Source organism: Notolabrus celidotus, chromosome 4 (assembly GCF_009762535.1).
Source record: "Notolabrus celidotus isolate fNotCel1 chromosome 4, fNotCel1.pri, whole genome shotgun sequence".
Taxonomy (NCBI): Eukaryota; Metazoa; Chordata; class Actinopteri; order Labriformes; family Labridae; genus Notolabrus; species Notolabrus celidotus.
In genome coordinates this window covers 19,192,377-19,215,372 of record NC_048275.1, presented here as the reverse complement: position 1 = coordinate 19,215,372, position 22,996 = coordinate 19,192,377, and the positions used below count along the sequence as shown (strand labels likewise).

General features: G+C 40.7%; 1 protein-coding gene across 1 annotated transcript in view; it reads right to left on the bottom strand.

Moving 5' to 3' along the window:
- camkmt (calmodulin-lysine N-methyltransferase) overlaps window positions 1-22,996 on the bottom strand; it is a 124,141-nt gene that overhangs the window by 29,407 nt on the left and 71,738 nt on the right. The window contains exons 5-6 of the mRNA XM_034681870.1: window positions 6,152-6,212; window positions 3,678-3,729 (exon numbers count right to left, since the gene is read on the bottom strand). Of these exons, the coding sequence (XP_034537761.1) occupies window positions 3,678-3,729; window positions 6,152-6,212 (113 nt within the window). The remainder of the gene's footprint in view (window positions 1-3,677; window positions 3,730-6,151; window positions 6,213-22,996) is intronic.

Here is a 22,996-nt window from a genome sequence, read left to right as displayed (position 1 = left end):
AGGGAGATATAGATAGAGAGGTGTGTGCTTTACTATAACCTCATCTTTTCACATTTTCTTTTCTTTGCAGATGCTTTTTTATATCAGCAAGTGTGTGTCAGGCTGTCAATTTCTGCTAAGGAGGGTGTGTGTGTGCATATACACATGGGTGAGCGCAAGTGCAAGTAGCTATTGTCTTGGTATGCACACATACTCTCTAAAGCTGATTGAATGTAATCTTTAAGCACATGTTTTATAAAAAAAAAAAAGAGCACATGCTGTACATATCAAGTGTATGAAAATTTCCGAAACAGACTAAACACACATACACATGCTTGGACACACACATACTTGCACAGACACACACATGTTAAGGCCCTGCAGGGGGTGCGAGGGGGTCAGAGTGTTGTGCGACCCACCATCTGCTCAAATGGAGGAAGGGAGCTCCAGGCTGAACCAGAGCATCCAGCCGAAAGATCATGAGCACAACCTTGCAACCCATGAGCAACCACCTGCCACCGCCACTATGCGCACATGCAGAGCGGAGGCATTATCAATTGCTGAGAAAAAAATCTATACAGTAAAGGTTATCAAATAATCTAATTCTGTAGGGGACTGGGAAGTTGGCATAGTCTGTCCAACTATGAAAAGAGCTGTATTGCACTTTTACGACTGTCTCTAACTGTGTCTGACATTTAGTCAGACATCGTCCTCTTTGATGACTTAGAGTTGATCCAAAACTGTAAAACATCTTACTTAATATGCTTCTAACATATCAATAAACTAGGATAAATCAAGTCTTTGACACAAAGCTATCAAATATGATGGCAGCAAAAAAAAGTCAAACACCGAATGTTAAACATCATCCCTGTAGCTAGATGTGGCTTTGTCACTAAAATGCATCAGGGAAAATCATCAGTGAAAATGTGAAAGACACATGGATGCAGTGAAACTTTGTACAAAAATGAACACAGGCCTCTCAACCAGTTTAACCAGCTACAGGAATGTGTTGCTCTGACAGATTAGACACACTGGGAGCAATGATCATAGATCTTAAATGTCTGAGGGCCACCACTAACATTTTACTGTCATCTCGCCTTGTTAATGAAAACAAAACACACAGACATTTTATTATCAGTGATGTATCTCTTCATCGTCTACTCTTTGTCACAGGAAAAAAAATCCAATTGATGAACATTAATCCTCATAATTTTTGTTAACGAAATCAACGCAGTGTTCAAACAAGAATGACAATGCTCTCATGTCTTTAGCAAGGTATAGGTATTAACCCAAGTCTTAAATCAAAATCTTTTACTTAAGCAGACTAAGCATATCAATTATTGAACTTTTCTGTTTTGTGCCACAGGGATGTTTTTGTTTTAAAAATCCCTGATGTATTATATTCTGCTGACTTTGGAAAAACTGTCAGACTTGTCCTCATATTTATACATATGCTAACGTGTATAACTATCAATATGTAAACCTGTCTTCTGGTGTGTCATACACTGCAAAAGAAAAACACTTTTTCAGTACCTACACACTCTGTATAGGAAGACTAGGGGACCAAATATGCTTCCCTGAGGAACCCCAAAAGCTAAGTGGTTAAATTGAAAATAATTTTCACTAGCAGAACAACCACTGAATCATATGTCCCTTTAAAAGTGTTTGACAAGCTAACTGGTAAAATAAGAATTGATCTTCAATAAGCTACAGAGCAATTTAGGGATGAGAGGTAAAAATTCATAGCTTAATAGCAACAAAGCAATGTTGGAAGGGTGGCTAAAAACCTTTGCCTGGCTTGATGGTGCATGTCAAAGAGATCATAGTTTTCAAAACAAAGTAGACAACAAGGGATATAGTAGGTTAATAATGATTCAGAAATGGCCGTTACATGAGATTTCACACCTGCCATGAAAGATTTCAGTGATTTCTGAGTCAAGACTGTGGTAATGATAACAGAGAACTTATTTTAATAGTATTGTGGAATATTTAGGGCAGTTTAAAAGGGCACACAAACATAAGGGAGATCAAAGGGTTAAAATTGTGAAAAACAGAAGCTAAAGAATGACAAGAAGCTGAATGGAAGGGAGGAAAGAATTGCAACAATTAAAGTGTTATTTGATGAACCTTTCACTCTGGAAAAGAGAGAAAAAAACTTGAATGTGGTGTCAGTGGCAGATGAAGGAAAGATGAGGAGGGGGAGAGGTGTGAATGAAGGACTCCATCTCAAGCCACCAATGTCAAAACATGGTGTAGTGACTGCCAAGAGATAAAACCAGGCTTTTTCACACACACAGACACACACACAGACACACACACACACACACACACACACACACACACACACACACACACACACACACACACACACACACACACACATCACATAGAATGGCATCTAGCAGATCGATCGGACACTGACGCCTGCTATGTGGAGGGGCCCTTAAGACCCTAGCTAATAAACCCTATGGCTGACAGACCCAGGTATATCGGAGTGTGTGTGTGTGTGTGTGTGTGTGTGTGTGTGTGTGCGCGTGTTCGCGTGCCTGGCAATACAAGACAGCTCTTAAGACCCGAGCTGCTTCACATAGCTAGGTGTTACAGCTCAGGTGGTGTGGTGCTTGTGTAAGTAAACATAATGAAAAATATAAAAATGTTTTTTTTTCCTAATAAAAAGTTAATTCTGTTATTCCTGAAAACTGGAATCACTGCTTTGCTTACTACTGTATCTCTTGATAACCTGATAAAACGGTTTCTAATTCAACACAATCTGCCTTTAATCTTACAACCAGTTTACTGGACATCAAGATCCAGGTACGACGGTGACAAGACCCATCAGTAATCCTGAAAGAAACTTCTCTGTAGTTTAGTATCAAAACTAAATGTATTGACAGAAGACATCCACAGTCATAGCTGATTCATTTCTCTCAAGAAAATTAACAACCCTGCTAAGAGCAACTTTTAACAAGCAGAGAGTCTTGAAGTAAGAGAGGAGGGAAAAGGATAATAATGTTTCAAAAACGTGCTCGATCTATGTTGCTTATTCAGCTGAGCAATACAATCCCAAGAGATATATATTCTCTTTATTTAGACTTGAAAATTGAGAGCAAAGCCCAAATTTATAATAATGTTGAGCATATGCAAGAAAAATTACAACATAAGATAAACAAATAATAAAATATGGAATAAAAGGAGTATGATAAGGTCAAAACAGACAGAATTAATAAGGAATGTTAAAACAGGTGCAATTAGAGGTTAATAGGTTTATATTTAAGGATTTATAGTAACTGGGCCTCGTGTTCAGCACAAACAAGCACTGGTACAACTTTTGAACCTGAAATTGGAGAACTTAAACTTGCACAATGGACAAACCTCAAACCTAAAGAAATGTTTCACTGTTTTGGAGCTTAGAAAAACATCAGTTGTTCTTTAAATGTGGCATTAGGTTAACTCTTAATCTAACTTGGTCAGTGTGTGTGCATGCATACACTTGTAAAGGAAGGAAGCCATGAACACACTGGCACACAAACAGCGCATGATATGTATATGAATAGGTATGGATACTGTGTGCCCATGCTGTTTGTGTATTGATTTGTGGGGGTCAGTTTCATTAGGGGAGCCAAGTCACTTCCCCTGAAGATATCTCTGTGTGTTTATGTTTGTGTGTGCATACGTGTGTGCAGGTGTGTGTTGCTTACCATGAGCCCAGCAAGACAAGTCATACCTCCTCCTAACTCGCACACTGCACCCCTGAGAGACAGAGAGGAGAGAGGGAATAAGATTCACCTTGTTGAGCCCAAACTAGCAGTTTAGCACTAACACACACACACACACACACACACACACACACACACACACACACAGACACACACACACACACACACACACACACACACACACACACATACAGTACAGTAGATACACACTCATTCACTCATGCTATCATACAAACACATGCACATACACACACAGTAAACACAGCAGGGTAAGAAATATCAATTCAACCATCAACCTGAAAGCTGAATACTGAACATTGAGAAGCACAAGCTCAATCAGCGGGGATCTGAGAAAACACAGACACACTTACACACTTACACACCTATACACCACACACACACACACACACACACACACACACACACACCACACACACACACACACACACACATAGACACAGTCCTGTAGCTTGCATGCTCATTCAACCCCTCTCTCTATCCTCTCCTCCTTTCATCCCCCTTCCCCTCCATCTCTGGTCCTGTCCTCTTTCATCCCTCTCTGCCTCCCTCCATCTCTCTCGCTGACCTTCACTTCGCTGCTCTGATCAATACCCCTCTCTTCCTCGCCTTCCGCCTCTTGAATGTTAAAACAGGAAATCAAAGGGTGACGTTCCACCTTGAGTGGAAATCAAAGGTGCCGGGGTGCTTTTCAGCCCCGTGCCGGAGGGCAGGCCGGTGCTCAGCGGTGGAGAGAGCAGGGGAAAGAGCAGCACAGAACAACACACCGTGGCATGGAAATGTACAGAATGGCACAAGTATCAAGCATTTAGGGCAGGTCAGGATGGAAAGGGGACAGGTTTAAATGTAAAATTATACTTGAAAAATGCTCAACTGGCAGAATTATCTCACAACGGCTGTGTGTTTGATTTTCCAAGGTTGCTACTTTGATTCCCCACTGCTAATGTGTGTGTCTCTGCTACTCAACAGCAGAAACACTTTCAAAGCTAATTCTTCAAAGTTTTCTTCTGCTATGGGAACGCTTTCGGGTGTTACAGCAACACATTGTTTACAGGACGACCCCTAAAGTTGGATGTTTCAGATCATTAGTCCAGTAGACCATGTATTTATTCCCATTTTGTCAGTGCTTTCTCTGCACTTCAGTTTTTTAGCAGCACACAAAGTGTACAGAGCTGGTTACAAACCCTGTCTCAGTTTGACCCTGCAGAATAATTTTTAACTAAGGTCTGGATATTTAAACAGATAATGCAGCTACACACTGAAATATCAGTGTTTCACTGATGTTCATAGGAAGGCACGAGTTGTCAGGAGAGGCTGAAAGCTGAGCTGCCCCTGGATGTTTGAAAGTGCCCAGCTCTAAAATCCACATGGGCTCCTTTAAATCAATGGCAAAGTTACAGGAAACATTCTGAAAGTCATCTGTTAGTAGCTTTTAAAGAAGTTTCTCAATAAAAACAAGTCTACCAAACCCAACTTGTTGGAGCTTTGTGGGCTGTAAGCTGAGCTGCCACCAACTTATGCTTAGCTTGTTTCTTTGTGTCCAGATGTAAGATGACTTAAACCCTTTGATATACAGTTGTGCTTATAAGTGTACATACCCTGGCTGAATTTATGGTTTCTTGGGTAGTTTCTGTTGTCTTTATGATATAAAAAGAGTAAACATAGTTGTTTGATAAAAATTTGCTTCACCCAACCACTAACCATGAGTGAAAAAAGTTTTCTGTTATCACTCAAATTCTCTGAAAAATAGCCAAAAAAAAAATCACAAATTCTGTAAACTTATGAGCACAACTGTAAATGGTAAATGGACTTGTACTTATATAGTGCTTTTCTAGTCTTTCGTTCACGTTCACATACCTCTGAACAACAGAGGGAGCAATTCAGAGTTCAGTGTCTTGCTCAAGGACACTTCGGCATGTGACTGCCGGAGCTGGGATCGAACCGCCAACCTTCTCATAGACGCCCCTTATACTTAAACACTTAAACACAATGGCAAACATACAGATAACATTCTGGAAGTTGTCTGTTTGAAAAGCTTTTATGTCCAGATAGCAGCTGGTGCTTATGACAGACTGATATGTACACATCTCACAGGTAATGCAGTCTTGTTAGATAAACCTTGAGTTTTAATACCTAAAACCAATTCCACTGACAAAGCTCTTAGTTGATTTCAGCTTGAGCATCGGATTTACTTCATGCTCAAAGTCCTTTCCTGAAGAACAGTCATTATGCAATACATTTTTCTGAATGTCTGAATCTGATTTCATTATTAAACAGTGAACATGTTATTTATTATTTATGTCGAATTGATCCAGAGAGGGGACTATATTGGAATACTATCAATAAACACAACCACAGCAGTTCGTCCTTTCTTTCTTGGTGAAGCAGCTAAGTAGTTTTATGTGGATAGAGGAAGTTTACTGAAAGGAAAAACTCACTTGAACATGTGACGTTTCTTCAGACAGTAATGAGCCATCACTTCTTCAGATGGCCACACACCTGTGTCAGAAAGAGACGGAGGAAGAGTTAGACATTCAGCTACTATGCAATTTTTATCTATTCCAGCGACAGATCTTTGTCCGCAGGTGTTTGTCTAGCAGCTGCAGTGTAACACAGTGCTTTGATTCCAGCGTCTCAACATCAAAATAACCCGAATATTGACATCAAGCCTAAAATAAAAACAATGGGTGTTCAGTGAAACATAATTTGATGCATTGTGTTTCCCAGTCTGTGTTCATTTGCTTCTCTTGTGGATCCACCTTGCCTGTGATCCAAGGCTTCTCCGTCTCTGTTTGTCTGTCTGTCACTCTTTCAATCCTAAATCCTTGCAACACACTCTCTCATTGGGCACTGTGTATGCAAGTGTGTGTATGCATGTGTGTGTGTACGTGTGACAGGGGGTCCGGTGGGTGATAATCACAGCGTGCAGGCCTGTCTGGCTTATCACCTACTGTCAGCCCTTCTCCTTCTGCCGTGCATGTAACACACACATACACACACTCACATGCTTGGTGCTACATTCTCTCTGCTCCTCAACACACACTCATCCATAAACACAAAAAACACAAATCCTGGCAGTAGAAAAAGTAAACATCCATTTGAATAAAACTTCAGCTTTTTGCTTCTGGCTTTGAACACCAAGGTTCGGCTTGGCGCATCTCTGTGTGTATGTGTGTGTGCACGCCTGAATCCTTGTGTGTGCGTGTTTACATGAGGGAGTTGTTGAGAAAAGAGAATGAGGGGATATAGAGTGAGTTGCCGAGGGAGGGAGGCAGACAGAGATAGAAAATGAGCGAGGTAACGAGAGAAAACTGGGGTGGGAGGGAGGAGAGAGAAAAGGTGGTAGTCGATATAATAAGCGGCTTACAGGCGGTCTCTCTTCACCTCGTGGGGCAGACATCACTGCTCTCTCGCTCTCTGTTTCTATCTCCCTCACTCACCCTCCCTCTCTCTCGCTCACTCTCTTTCACCTCGCTCCGGTCCACCAAGATTAGCTCAAGCAAGCAGGATTTAATAATGCCTATTGATAAATGTCCAATATTCCTTTTCCCCATTAGAAAAAAAAACACGCTTTCTACGTCTTGGCCTGACAGCACGCACGCGCACACACACACACACACACACACACACACACACACACACACACACACGTACGTGCACACATATACGTACGCATACTTACACACACATAGTGGCAGTCAGAGTAGCTTCACTGAGAGTCTAGAGAGTTTGAAGACATGTACGGCTTAAATATGGTGACATTTTAAATTCCATCCTTCAGGCACAGAACAGAAACTTATATGTCAGCTGACACATCAGACAGTGCTTTAGCTGTATTCTGTGTGTAGAGAACTGCTGGAATCTATTACATGATATGTGTTTAAGTGATTATAAATTGACCATTATCTGATTCATGTCTGGAATTATATTACATTTTTTTTAGGTTCATTTGATCTCACTGAAAATGTATTTAAAGGGTTTGTAGGGCGCCATTGTCTTTTTTTCTCAAATAAATCCAATTAAAACTTTTTAAAAAACAGAACTGTAGCTGTAGCTTTTTTGTACTGCCCAAGTTGATAAATACCTGTTTTTCTTAAATAATTGTTTTTTATTAACATCATTCAGAACATCTAACATATTGTTAACAAAAGTGAGCTCACACACATTTTTATAATTTTGTACACATTTTTTGAGTGATGCAAAATGTCATCAATAACATCATTGGCAAATTCCCCCAAATATTATTTTTTTATTTTTTGTCAGTTTCGCCCACCCCTACTCAGGAGTATACCTTGTATATCTGTGGAACTTTTTCAGCTGTGAATAAATGACTACTTCATATCCTAGTGAGTATTAATGATGCAGATTGACAAAAAATTAAATGACCAAACAGTGCTGTAGCAATGAAAAAAAAATCATCACATATAACAAGGTGGTTCACTGTGTTCTTATCTCTGCAAATGATATGGAGAGAAAAACAATAATATTCAGTATTGGCAGATTTATCTTTAAAGCTCCTGTGAGCAACCTTCTGCTGCTTGTGTGGTTTTGGCGCTGCATGTGGACAAAGTGATATTTTCTTTTTAAACTGATTTTCTCCTGTATGTGTCCAAGGAATATCTGCAGACATTAAATGTAACGCTTTGTCTTTCGCCACAGAAACAACTAATTCTTGTAACCTATGGTCTTGTTGCTTATTGTAAGTCATAAAGAGGCATCCATTGAAAATTCAGTCTGTTTTACCTCCTGCTAAAAACTCCCCAGAGTGACTTGAAGTAAAGAGAAAATTACACATTTCCTGTGTTACGGTATGTAGAGTTGTATGAAGCTGTATCTTCACACGTGTGTGTTTTCTCATTTTTGTGCATACTCTCATCTAAATGGCTTCCATTCCCTGATAACTAAGCTTAACAAAGAATAGCAGCAATAACATCTAACATGACATCAAACCAAATGATTAGTCCATAGTCCAGTTTACTGATCAGGCTGTATCTAACAACTATACAACTATAATACTATCATTAAATTAAAATTCAATCTGTTTTCTAAAGCTGATGTGCAGATCAAGGATGGTGGTTAGACTTTTGTCACCCTGATAAATAAATGCAGCGATTACTTCAATCCCTTGAATTCACCAGGCACAGAGAAACAAATGGTTAAAGCCCTGTCCTGCAGCCGGACCGGGAATAGACATCAGTTTACCTTTAATCTCTGTTTATCCTTTAGAATTGATGTACTATATGTTAGGTATTAAGCTGCCACCTCCAATTCAACCACTCTCTTTTTGATTGGTGTTCACAGGAAACCCAATGGTATCTCCCTCCAAACCTTTACCCACTGAAATGTCAGTTCAGTCCCTCCCCCCTCCCTCTGTTGAGGATGTGTTACCATGACACTTGACATCAAGGGCAGCCCAGAACATCTTGGGGAGATGAACAGCAGAGGGTGGTAATGCAACATTAAAAGCAGTTCAGTTAAGATGAGCAGAGGAAGATGATTAAATATGTCCCCCATATTCTAACATCCTTTTAATTTCATTCTGCTCTTATAACATGACTGTGTAGTAGATATATTTTAAAACCAACTCATCCTAAGGGTCTTTCATGAAGAATTTAGGCTAACAAGGGCCACATGTACAATGATAAAGAAAAATTGCAACAACATGATACTTTGCAAAAGAAAGTTCAGTCCAGTACCTGTAATGTCCATTTCTATAAGAGACATTTCTTGCCATGATTTCACAGCCTCTGCTGGAGGCCTGGTCCTCTTTATTAACTGGTGCTCACACTAGATTAACCCTCTTGAATACAAAGTTATGTCTCTGCAAGTTCATGAGTATGTGTGTGTATGTGTGAGGGAGAGAGAAAGAGAGCAAGACCGACATCACTTGGTAATAAAACTTTGTAAAGCATATGTGAATCTGATGGTTAATCCCCAACTCCAATAACATTAATAGCCCAGGGTGATAAAAAAACACTTTAAGTGGGAGTGTTTGTGTGTGTCTATGTTTTTTTTTTTATGTGTGTGTGTGTGTGTGTGTGTGTGTGTGTGTGTGTGTGTGTGTGTGTGTGTGTGTGTGTGTGTGTGTGTGTGTGTGTGTGTGTGTGTGTGTGAGAGCCTCCCAGGTCGAGGTGCACTGTAGGAAATGAAGGGATCAGGAGTAGAGAGCAGATTACTCTTCCTGAGGATAATGAAATTATTTCTCACCTTCAATTACTAGATGAGGAAAGGAAGCAGTGTGTGTGTGTGTGTGTGTGTGTGTGTGTGTGTGTGTGTGTGTGTGTGTGTGTGTGTGTGTGTGTGTGTGTGTGTGTGTGTGTGTGTGTGTGTGTGTGTGTGTGTGTGTGTGTTATCACTTGTAGTCACTAAACCTAGCCGATGGTGTTACCCTGAAAAACCATATGTGCAACTTATTGAGGTTGTGAGCTGGAAACATTGTTAACTGGCCTCTGGCCTCTCAGTGTAGGAATAACTGAGAACCTGTGAGAAGAGCATGTCTGTCTGCTAAAAAGGTGCTGCTTAAAAATGTAATGGTGCATATGGGTTTTACTTGTCTGTTAGGTCTATGTAAGGAGATTTCAATACTGTTCTTTTACAAACCCTTCACACCCTCTTTAAAAAGCTTTGTACCACATGGCTGCGAAGTCTCTTTAAACTAACTGCATTTATGATTAATTTTCAACTGTTGTCAGACTAATTGCTTGTTCTTAATTTAAGGTTATCTCAATCAAAAGATTCTGCATTAAATAACATATTACACTTTTTTTGGTGATGGAAATGGATTTGTTTCTGTTTAAAGTCTGAGTATTATGGTCTGCTAGCATTTCAGCAGACATTGGCTGTATGCGGGAAAACAGGCCATGTGATGATAATAGAGACTTAACGCAATGTTGGTGGTTGTTCCCAGAGGCTTAAGCATTTCTAGACGATGACACGCAGAATCAGATATTCACTTCAAGCAAATTAGAGTCTTTAAGCTTTCAGCCCCGCCCCCCCTTCTAAATGATTCACATGGGGGGGGATTTTTTTTTATTTGTGGAAGCTTAAACAAACTGTTCAGACATTTTATCTGGTTATGACTTCAACTAAAATAGATGCTGATGCCTTCATTTGTCGTAGAAAAAAGCAAACCAGCCCATCAGGAACAATACTGGCAATGTCTGGGGACCTGGTTATTTTTATTTTATTAAATACCCTAAAACTAATCTAACAGTAAAAATGGTACAATGAATAGACATGATAAAATGATAAAATGATAAAGGTTCCATTTAAAACGCATATCAGAAAACAGTCAACCAATAAAAACGATAGAATCACATGAATAAATAAGGCAATCTGGGCTCAAGTCTTAAAATTGGAGGCTGACTCTGTGGTATAGCGTTCTAATGTCCTGTGCTCACTGCCCACCTGCCCTGATGTGGAGTTGAAGCCCAAATGACGCACAGTGATGCGGTTTCTCCAACCATCTGTCATGCACATAACAGCGCAAACTTTTGCTGTGTGACACATGAAGGCTGTGTGAATTATATTGGACATTTGTGTGGGATTTTCCTGCATTAGAAGTTCCAGAGTTGCAGGAATTTACTATTTTGTGTGTAATTCTTGCAATCCAGTGCCAAAATTCAGGCCCCAACTCAAACTGATTAATCTATTATACAACAAAGTTAGGGATTAAGTACTTGGTTGATGACTAATACACTCACTGTACCAGTTGTAAATAACTACCTACTCTAAAGTTGAGACGAAACAGTGAATACAGGGCATGAGCTCTGTAGCTAGCTGTATGCTGCCCAGGATTTTCTTGATCCTGTAACTTCTTGGAAACCTGTTCTGATGACTTGCTTTCATGTTAGGAGTACTGGAAGTTGGAAGCCTGCTGAAGCAATCCCATTTCTTGGTAGAAGTACTGTAAAACGCCTTGGTCCTAAACCCTCATCCCTCCACATCCTGGTGACCTGGGCCTGACCCTGGGAACTCCAGCACTTACGGGAGCACTAATCTGGCCTCAGTAGCTGTGAGTAATCACATGCACAGGATGGAATTATCCATCCATCCCTCAGTTTTCTGCTGCTTATCCAGGTTTGAGCCACAGTGGCAACAGGTTAAGAAAGGTAACCTGGTCACTGAGACATCCTTCTCCCTATCTGCATCCTCTGGCTCCTCCCGAGGGATACCAGGCCATTTCAGGGATCAGACAGCAGGGAGAGAATTATCCCGAGGGCTGTTTCAAATACCTGAAGGAGATCCAGGTGCTATTTGGGGAAAGACATCCTAAAATAACTCACCAGCTAAGCCGAGTTGAGTGAGATGAGGGCAGCGCTCTGTTCTCAGTACCAACAATTAATTAAACAGAGCCGGGGCACTTTCATTTCAAAGATAACAGGATCTGCTTAAGTGAGCCTGTGCTGAAAGCAATATTGATTGCTGCTGTGCAGACAGGTTAAAAGACAATAGAGTTTAAGCATTCTTCATGTGGTCCAAATGTTCAGAGACAAGTACTTGTGGAATTCTGACAACTCTACATTTACTATGACTAAAACAGATCATTTAAAAGGCCATTGTGTTTCCTTTATAAATGGATGATATTCATTACAAGCTGCTGTATTTACAGTTACCCAGGAGGGCTCTGAGATATAAAGTGATGGACAATAGTTTTCTTATCAAAGCAGTGATTTAGCTCCATTTCTTTTGTTCTCAGAGAATAAAAAGTTGTTTTTTATCCTGCCTTTCTTTCATCTTCCTCTATCAGGTCACCTGCTGATGACAAAAGGCTGCAATAAATGGCCATAAAAAGGAAAAGATGTGAAGCAAGAAAGATAGTTCAGGAGCAAGAAAAGTGGAGAGTAATTCAAAAAGCACTGTACTGAAGAGCAGAGAGAAGGAAGGTGAATGTAAACTATGAAGAGAATGGGAAAAGGGAAAAAGTCTGGTAGGATGGAGGAGGCCAGTTGGATGGAAGTCAACCTCAGAACCCATCTTCTAACTTCTACATGTAAAGATGTCATAGTCTTCAGGAGCTTCATCTATTTTTTTTATTCTTGAAGTGTGGCTCGCTTTTGTTAAGTATTTGGAGGCTTCAGGGCCACAAGTTACTACCTCTTTAATTGTGCATTATTGTTCACAGACCAACTTGTAAGTCAAGTGTGGAGATAAAAGTTGATAATCTGAACTTTTATTCAGATTTAAGAGATTAATAAGGCACTAAATAGTCATCAGTTGTGATGGAGAATCAAGCAAAACTAAAGATGTCACAAATAAGATGCAATTTAATTGCAAAAAGAAAAGGGGGGGTATACCATGGAGATCAAGAAGAGTGAGAATAAAGCAAGGAGATGAGCGGTTAAGAGAGAGAGGAGAAATCTGAATGAGAGGAGTTACAAAAGGGAGGGGTTGAGGAGGACAGGAATGGAAAGCAAAAAAATAGACTGAGCAAGGATAAGAGTGAGGGAGAGAGAGAGAGAGAGAGAGAGAGAGAGAGAGAGAGAGAGAGAGAGAGAGAGAGAGAGAGAGAGGAGAGTGTCAAGATGGGGTTAAGTGGGCCATGATGTTGCTTTGTGTACACACACATACACACACGTGGCTTTATCACTATTACATACTGATACACACAAACACACACATACACTCACACACATATATATAGTGTCTTCCTCTCCCCCAAGGCCCAGTGTGTCTTCAGGCTCCGTGGCTCTCTGGCGGTGATCCGTCTCCACATTAAGCGAGGCCTCAGATAATTCCTAAGCCTCCTCCATGGCCGATCCAATAAGGGATAAGGCTCTCGGCTGGCCATGATCAACTGACAATCTGTCCTCTCACACGGCTACTTTAGTGGAGGCCAGGATTACTCGGGCCTGCCCAGACAGGGTACACACAGTTCACAAGACCAAGGAGCTGATGTGAGGAGCGTGTGTGTGTGTGTGTGTGTGTGTGTGTGTGTGTGTGTGTGTGTGTGTGTGTGTGTGTGTGTGTGTGTGTGTGTGTGTGTGATGAAAAAAGAGAAAGAAAGATTGAAGAAGGTTGCATATGGAGGTAAAAGCTTGTGCATTTGTAAGTAGAGGTACATGCATGTTTGGTTGTTGATCACCACAGTGGGGCACAGTAGCACCAGTTGCATGTAGTTTGAGTTAACACTGGTGGTAAAGGGGTTACAAATGATCTTCTTAGAGTTCTGTGACAAAACGTTTTAAGTTTTACAAGACAAGTGGTTCATTTTAAAGGCTACATCTTTGGAATTTAATTAAAACTGTTCTTCATGAAAGAGTCAAGCAGTTTTACATCATGATATATGCAGATCTTTGATTTTTTTTTCTTCAAACTGAGGTGTTAAGTCGAAAATTCTGTACGTAAAATGAAGATTTGGTTTGAGGATACACACCATAGACCACGGGTTCCCAAACTTATCAGCCTGTGACCCTCAAAATAAAGGTGCCAAAGACTTGCGACCCCCACTGTCCCTCAAAGTGTTTTATTGTTGCTTCATTTAGCTGGTCTGCAGAAAATTTGCCTACCTACATGAGCATGTGGCTGTGTTTCCTGTGCCGTTATGAATTAACCTACTGCTACTGATGCTTCTGATAATTAACTGTTCACTAACCCTAAACTTAGGAGTCATCAGGGAACAAAGAAAGGCAGAAAACTCATTACATTTTCTATTTTCAAGGTTTTATTTCAAGTTTAGCTACTATTTTTGTCGATATTTTTTTTACTATGATGTGTAAAATGCACTATTTTTAGATAACTTTTGAAAAACAACATTCTGGAAGAAATCCAGGGGGTCCCGACCCACACTTTGGGATTAGATGGGGCTCATAGCAGCACCCAACAAAGATGGATCACACAACAGCTCCTCAAAGTTGAAGCCAAATCATTCAGATCCCCCTCTACTGACTGACCACAGTGTTGGTTCTAAACCCCACCTCCTCCATGTAAACAGATGGGACATGGGTCAAACTTTAAAATCAAAATACACATCAAAGATATTTTTATCAGTCATGGTTTCTGTCATTTAAGTTATTTCTCATGTCAATTGTATATACAACTATTCACTTTCCTCAGAATTTTACTTAGAATTAGTTATCAAAGGTTAAAAATGAGGCATAACACCAAGATTGCTGTTGGCACCTGCAACGCTGTATGTGCCAAGTTAGCACATTAGAGGACGAACATTGGGAAGAAACACAACACACACTAGCATAGGAATAACAAAACTTTCCATAATTGTGACTGTCCACTACAAAACTGAAATAAGAAGATGCTAAACTAACTTAGCTGTTTTATCAGTGAGTTAAACGTGTGTTTTGGTAAGCAGAAGGGGCGGGACTTTACTTTGAGAGCCAATCAGTTCTGTACAGAAATTTTCCCCAGATGTGCAAGATATCAGCACCCATCATGGGTGGTTGTATAACCTTTGATCAGTGGGAGGTGGTAAAGGTGCATGGTCAGTCTCTAAATAAAGTCAGAGATACACACTAGATACCCAGTATGTAGACGATCACTCCTTCGATGAAAAATGCCAATTACAACATCTGAGAGAGATGGATTAGCAGAGAAGCAAGATTTTATGTCAAGCATTCCCTCTCCAACAACATTTTCAGGATTAAAAATTAGTTTTCCAAGTAGCTCAGCTTCAGAGAAATCTTCAAAACAATTTCTGGGACTTACTGAGGGGCTGAATGTTCATCAGTCAGTACAGTATGTTGATACTGAAATCTGTACAAGTCTAAGATCTTAATCAAATAATCCAGCCTCAAAAGAATTTCCTTATAACAAAAAGAAAGGCGTAATCAGCAGCAAGAATTAGACTGCCAAAGGGCGAAACACCAAGTATTATAGAGGCACTTCAGACTTTAAGGAGCCCTCATGCCGTATATTAATCAGGTGCCTGCTGCAGTCAGGTGATTGCAGAAAAGCTGCAATGCAAACACAAGTCAACGTGGATGAAGAACAAATACTAATCGATCAAAAAAGGAGAATGCTTTGTGGTCTTAAAGGATCTCTGCACCCCTGATTAATCAGATTATGTTAGGTTTATAAAAACTATTAATAACAGTGTGTGTATAATAACAGCAATTATGAATCGATCAATCTGCCTGGCTGCTATGGTAAACACAACTGCTGTGAATAGACAGTTTAGATAGCCTATTCGCCTTTCACCAGAAGAGCCAGGCAACGTGTGATAAGCATCGACATTCTAGCCAACAGAGTCTGCCTTGGAGACACTCCTGATCCCTTTTTCCATTGGAATAGGCTCATTTTAACACACACACTCGCGCGCACACACACACATGCTCAGAGGACTGTGCAGGGCTTCGATAAGCGTGGCCCTCCTCTCTCCCTCTCTCTCTCTCTGAGCAAACATCGTTTTGGATTAGGCAGAGTATAATGAGAGCAGGGGGCTATCTGCCCACCACGCCTGCATTGTGGCCCCCCGCTCCTCTCTGAGGGGGCCGGGACCAATCTTTACTCTGCTATTTATCCCCCTCCTCTGATAGCTTACTTATCTGCTGCAAAATGCCAGGGCTGACTGCCTGTCTAACTGCCCCTGTAACTGTCTGCTTGCCTTCTTGTCTGCCTGCCTCTACACCTGTCTGCCTGTCTGTCAGTCATGCCTTAAATCTTGCAAAAGCTTTAAGACAAATGTGTGACTACAACTCATTTTGTCTCTCCTCTCCCTGTCTGTCAGCACATCTGACATCATGACTGACACTTTTCCTGAATCTCATCTGGTGCTGGCTGCTGTTACAGAGGACAGAACTGCAGCACATGTAATACTGGAAAAGCAGAGCATGATATACTGTATGTTGAGCAAGCAGGTTTTTGCACAAGCCACCTATCCATATATCATCACACATCACCTAGACCAAAAACTTAAGGTGCCTCGATAGTGTTCTTTCCTTCCAAAATACAGATTAAGATAACTCACTTGAGTGAGTATTTTTCAATATCATGTAACCCTTCTGAGCTAGTGCAACTAAAAATTGGGATAATATCAGTGGAAAAACACTGACTGCTGTGTTTTTTCTACCTTTACAAACATTGACTCATCTAAAGCACCAGATAATAGTTGTTGGTCAATGGCTCAAAATAATTGAGCTGTCAGTTGCAGGTTTTTGGGCCGGGGCCAAGCAGCAACCTCAGGTTTTGGAAAATGAAGCCAAAACAGTAGAGCCAAAAAACGGCTGTTCCTGGAGTCTCCAGTGAGTTAGGCTGCAAAGGTTAAGGCATCCTCATTAGGCCCATTTTTAACGCCAAATTAAACATGCTTACAGTTTGATTCAAAAAACAGTTTGGGGTAAAGGGTTGATCTATTTATACCCACTGTAGGAGGGGTATATTTTATGACGCATTGGTTAAGACAACATAAGGCGGAAGAGCTACATATACATTTGCATAATTAGGGGCACAGCTGAGTTGATAGACAGGTGGGTGCATTGTAGATGTTAGCCCGGAGGCTAAAAGCCCTCCTCAGCTCCACCTCTTGGCCTGTGTCTTGGTTGATTGAAGGTTAAGTTGAGTCAGCATTTCCAGTACGCCATTATCATTTCCATTATTGTGATTCAGAATATCCGTCCAGAAACTAATGGGTTACGTCTGAGAGACTACAACCATGTTCCATACATATGATTGGGGCTATTAAATGCAGGTATCAATTTGGTGCAGCTTGCTTATTACTGATACTACATACAACACTGTATTGATGGTAAATACCAATCTTGGTACTAGTATCATATGAACTCTGATAATTTGACACATAACTTAAACCAAGAAGTACATCTGCATCCAGTGTTAGTGAATAAAAACTCTTAAAAGTGTTGATATATTGGGAAAAAAAAGTGACACTTTTTTATTTTCGATGTTCCTCAAAGATGAAGCAGAAGAAAATGACTCATAAGAAAGAGTTAATTTGTCTAAACTACATCTGATGCACAACAAGTAGAAGTCCAGAGAGAAGGATCATGGAGGAAGTGAAGGATACAGCAGGAGAGAAAAATAAAGATTGAAGACCGAAGCAGGAAAGAATGACAGAGACAGATACAAATGGAGGAGGAATGATGGAATGATAGGAAAGGGAGGGAGATGTGGAGAGAGACAGGGGGAGGTAGAAACAAAGCGGGGGTTTGACATGTTGCTAATAGACATATCAGCACTGAGGTGTGGGGTTTAGCTGGCAGACGAGAGCTTTGCAGAGCTTCGTTCATTGATTAGCATACGGAGAGTGGCATGGGGCTGTGTGACAACCCCAGATTAAGCTGCACACACACACGCACACACACACACACACACACACACACACACACACACACACACTCACACAATGTAGATTGCCACAGATTGCATCTCTGTCCTTCCTCTGAGAAAGGCATGGATGTCAAATTACAGGGTGTCACCTGCAGCTAGCTATCTAGTTTCTTTGAATGTTAATGTATAAACAATTAGGACAGGGGAAAGAGAAAGAGAGAGAGGGCAGTGGGAGGGATTGAAGAAGTGAAGGATGGAGAAGAAAGAAAGGAAAAGATGGAGAAAAGTGTTGGGCCAGTGAGGACAAAAGGAGGAGAGATTACAGGGGTAAAAAGAGTATGAGAGGGATGTCAGTACAAATAGAAAATAAGGGATGAAGAGGAAAAGGACAGTAGACATTCAGAATGACTGATGAGAGGTTTTTGTTTCTTGGATCATGGGAAAAGGATAAAATAATATGAGAAAACATGACAGCTGCCACTGAGCCCCTCCTTGTCATAAACCTGCAGTTTTCTCTCTGAATGTGAAACGAAAATGGAAAAAACCACAATCATTTATTCCAAACTCTCTGAACAATATGTGGTGATATGCAATAAATTCATTTTAGTATGTATCATTTCTGAATCTTTTTTAAATTGTACTATCCAAGTCAATGCTCACTTCAGTTTGAATTGTAATAAAATCTGAATTATCCTTAAAATTGATCTATTTTTGTTCCACTGTCAGTACCTGTGACTTCTGGCTCAACCAAGGATAGAAATTTTAACGGACTGGTCATTCAAATGTAAGTGTCACCCAATTTGACATCAAAAACACCAGTTGTTTCAACCAAAATTGGTGCCCCGGTAGGCTTTGCTTGCTAAAAAAGCACTTCTCAAAAAACCCATCTCCAAATAAATGAGATTGTAGAAGGAGCGGACACACCAACACCTGGAGCTCTGTCAGTCGGCCCTCTGCAATCTGAGTATGTTAGCACCTGCTGTGCCTGCTAAGGTTCACGGTATGTTCTGCACGTTGTAGTTTCGATGTAGTCTTGATGTTTTTTGGCAAACAACCTTTCACGTAATGTCATTAAAATATCAATGATGATTGAGTTTACACTCCACTCACAATCATGACGATGGCAGCTTAAAAAAATGCTCAAAATCCAACACCTAAATAAAGGAAGTAATTGAAGCATACTGGTGGCCTGGGTTTGATTCTGACACATCATCCCCAATCTCTCTTCCAAGTTTTCTCAACTTCCGTTGTCCTATCCTCTCAATAACGGCAGAAATATGTATATTTTTAAATGATAATAAAACAAAAGAGAACTTCAAAGGACCGGTGTCTCAATGATCTGAGGACACCACGCTTCAGCTGGCAATAAGATGGACACCTTCTTAAACAGGCAACCAGACGATCTACTAACCTTACAAATTGGTACACCCATCATTGCAAGCGAGAACGGAATCAGAACAATGTACCATTTCCAACCAGTCTATTAACAAGTTTCTCTTAAGATCAAAGATATTTTTAATTGATACTTTCCAATGGAAGAATCTGGTCCAGGGAGAAAAAGTTTTGTACTATGTATTCAAATATTTCGGGTTGTTGGGCGCTGGTTGGCCTGGCAGTTTAAGGGTAAAGCCCTGGACAAATGGAGGATCATACTTAAGTTTTAACGTCATACACTTTGGGTGTAAACCAACATGTTGTAAGCTCAAGTTTTCTTTTGCAAGAGTGACTTGGGACTAAAGTGTAAATGGTCAGATTGACATAAGTCATTTGAAAGTATCATTCATCCATCCATTATCTTTACCACTCATACTGCCTGGGGATGTTGGTGGGCTGGAGCCTATCCCAGCTGTCATTGGGCAAGAACCAGGGTACACCCTGGACAGGTCGCCAGTCCATCAGAGGGCTAACGTGTAGAGACAAGCAACCATTCATGAACGCAATCACACATATGGGCAATTAAGAATGACCAATCAACTGACAAGCATGTTTTTGGCCTGTGGTCATCACTAAAAATAATGATCCTCCAGCACTGTTATTCAGCTATATTTAGATACATGCTACACCTCCTTTAACATGACTAGTGTTAGGTATGTAGCATATAGTTTTAGGTGCCTCTACATATTTTCTACATCTGATCTAGGAACAGTTACATTTTCTATACCGCAAAGTTATTTGAATTTAATTTGACTGACTATGGGGCAGAAAGAAAAGGGTTATACTGTGTCAGAGGAGGGAAACAGAAATCACATCCAGAAGTCTGCCCAACAACTGCACTTATGCCTTAAACATGAGACTCAGACTTTCTATCTTGTGAAGAGGTGCTGAGGGGAGAAGAGAGGAGAGGGAGATGGAGGACGACGATGTAATATGAAGGGGAGGTTACAGGGAGGAAAGAGACGGGTGAGGGAGGTAAACGAGAGGGTGCTGGTCTGTGTCGGATACAGAGACAGTGTTGCATAGGAACACAGAAAATAGTTTGAATGAGGAAAATGGCTAGGTTTCACAATAATTCACAATGCCTGTGTCATATGCCTTTTGAGGGAGGGGAGAGGGGGTCTTAATGCAATCAACAGTTTGTGCATAAAGTGTCAGAAAAGTGCACAAAATGTCTGATGACTCCTTGAAGTTACTTATTTTGTCTGATCATCAGCCCAGAACTGAAAAAAGATATATATCTGACACCACTGAAACAAATAAACAGCTCATAATCAAAATTTTGAGGCTACTTCATGAGAATAAATAACATTTCTGACAGAAAACTGACTATTCAGGTTATTAAATTGTGAAACATATAAGTTCTTATTTAATGTACAATTTGGTATGCAAGATAAACCTTTACTCTTCATCTGAAAAATAGCTGCATCCTTTACTATTTTTGGTTTTTCACCCTGATCATCAGGGCTTGGTATTAACACCCCATAAACTACTTGCAATGTGACACTATGACACTACAACGCCTATGAGCACTACCTGCACATAGTTGTTTACTCATCGGCCCCTTCGTGAAGCCTAAAGCCTTGCATTTGTGCACTAGTGACCAACAACACTGGACCACATGGTGGAGATATAAACTAGAGGAGCTATGTGGTGTCGCATAAAAGGTGTAACCAAACCAGGAGAGCAGACAACACGTTATTTCTACAGAATTCAGAGATGATCATGACTGTTTCAAAGCAACTTAGTGTTGTGGGTTTGCATTGAATTCCACCATGTAATACACCGCTTTGGCAAATTATAAGTCCACAAAATAATGGTCATATTAGATTAAGTATGACCCTGATCCCATTCTGAACTGGATCCCAACCGTGCCATTACTGAAATATTATCATGTTTTTCCTATTGGCTCTTTATTTTGACATTTTGCACAGAAGAAAAATAGCCTGCAGAGTTGATAGGATGTAGGGGGAAATAAGATCTGATAAAAGAGAGGTGGGGACAGCAGGGTGAAAAGGGTTAAGAAGGTTAGAACAGAGAGAAGGAGGGTTAATGTGGTGTTCAGGGTTGAGTTTGTTGGTTTAAGTATGGATGATTTAAATGGGTGAGGACAGCGTTGATTAGGAGTAGAAATCTTGGTGGCAGGGCGTTAATTTGGAAGGTTCAGAGGAGGAAGGAGACCCCAAGGGGCTCTCTGTCACTTTTTCTCTCTCTGAACTGAAATACACTGCACTGCGACAAACTCAGCAAGTGAGGCCAGCGAGTGTGCACACATGTGATACAGCAGTGCATGTGCGTACTTCCGACTGAGTTAGTGATTGAGTGTGTATTTGCATTTGTGTGTGTGTAGGTTCACATCTGTGTGTTTGGCTGCCTGAGGGCTCCCTGTGTGCAGGCGTTTCATTGGAGAGGCAGATGAGCAGGGCAGATATCCTGGGGCGGCCTGGCAGTGGCCAGAGCTTTATCTGAGCTGAAATGATTTTAGCACTCCGTTTTGGAGCACTAACCCAGGAGCAATGTCACCCCATCCTCCTCCTCCTTCTTCCTCTTCTTCTCCCTATCCTTTTCTTCGTTTCTGTCACTTTGTCACTTTGTCATTTTCTCCTTTCTTTTCTGCTACTTATTCTCTTGCCAATCCTCTTAGCTATCCCGTCTTTTTCTGTCTCTTGCTTCTGGCTACTAGTTCAGCAGGGACGAGTCAACAGCTTAATGTGAAGTTTGTTCTGCCTTTCAGTGTTTCATTAATACTGTTGGATTTTTAAATAGCTGATGTGTTGGTGAAAAGGGAGAATCAGGGAGTAAAGAGACATCAGAGTTTGAAAAGTGCTCTTAAAGCTCTCTATTATTTGTACTAAAAGCTTCTACACTAGCAACCTTGTCTCTTGTTTCTTCATTTGAATTATTCTTAAGATGAATCAGCTCATTTTTTTTACTATAAATGCTGTAAAATAGCAAAGCTAAATGTTCATAGTAATCTCCTGAAGCCCCAGTTCGTATGGCTACTCGTCACACTCACCCATTCATACCCATTCACTCACTGATGGTAGAGGCTGCTATGTAGTGCAGGACCATCAGTATTAGTTGATCTCATTCGTTCACATTCACACACCTCTGAACAACATGGGGTTCAATGTCTTGCTCAAGGACACTTCGGCATGTGACTGCTGGAGCTGGGATCGAACCACCAACCTTTCGATTGATAGACAACTGACTCTACCCACTGAGCCACAGCCGCCCATGCATCATAGTATCATCTGCATAATGAAAATAGGGATGCATGATCCAGATCTTTTAGATTAGAGATCAATGACCAGTTATAACCAGGTCAATTTCTACATTGTGAAATGTGTAGTTTTGCACACCTAAACTAAACAGCAAGGGGAAACAGGCTAAGATTCAGGGAAGAGATATGTTCTTTAATGGTCATTTATTTGTATTTATTGAACCAGAACTGGAGCACTCCTATCCTGTTTAATTATTAGCCTGGTCTTCTACCTCAAATAAAGGTCGGTCATGTCATGAACTGCTCTTGCTTTGGGTTGTCTCTGGTAACTTTTTTGGAGTTCTCAAACACCTTTTCAAAAGGAACAATGCCACTTGCTGCTAATGCT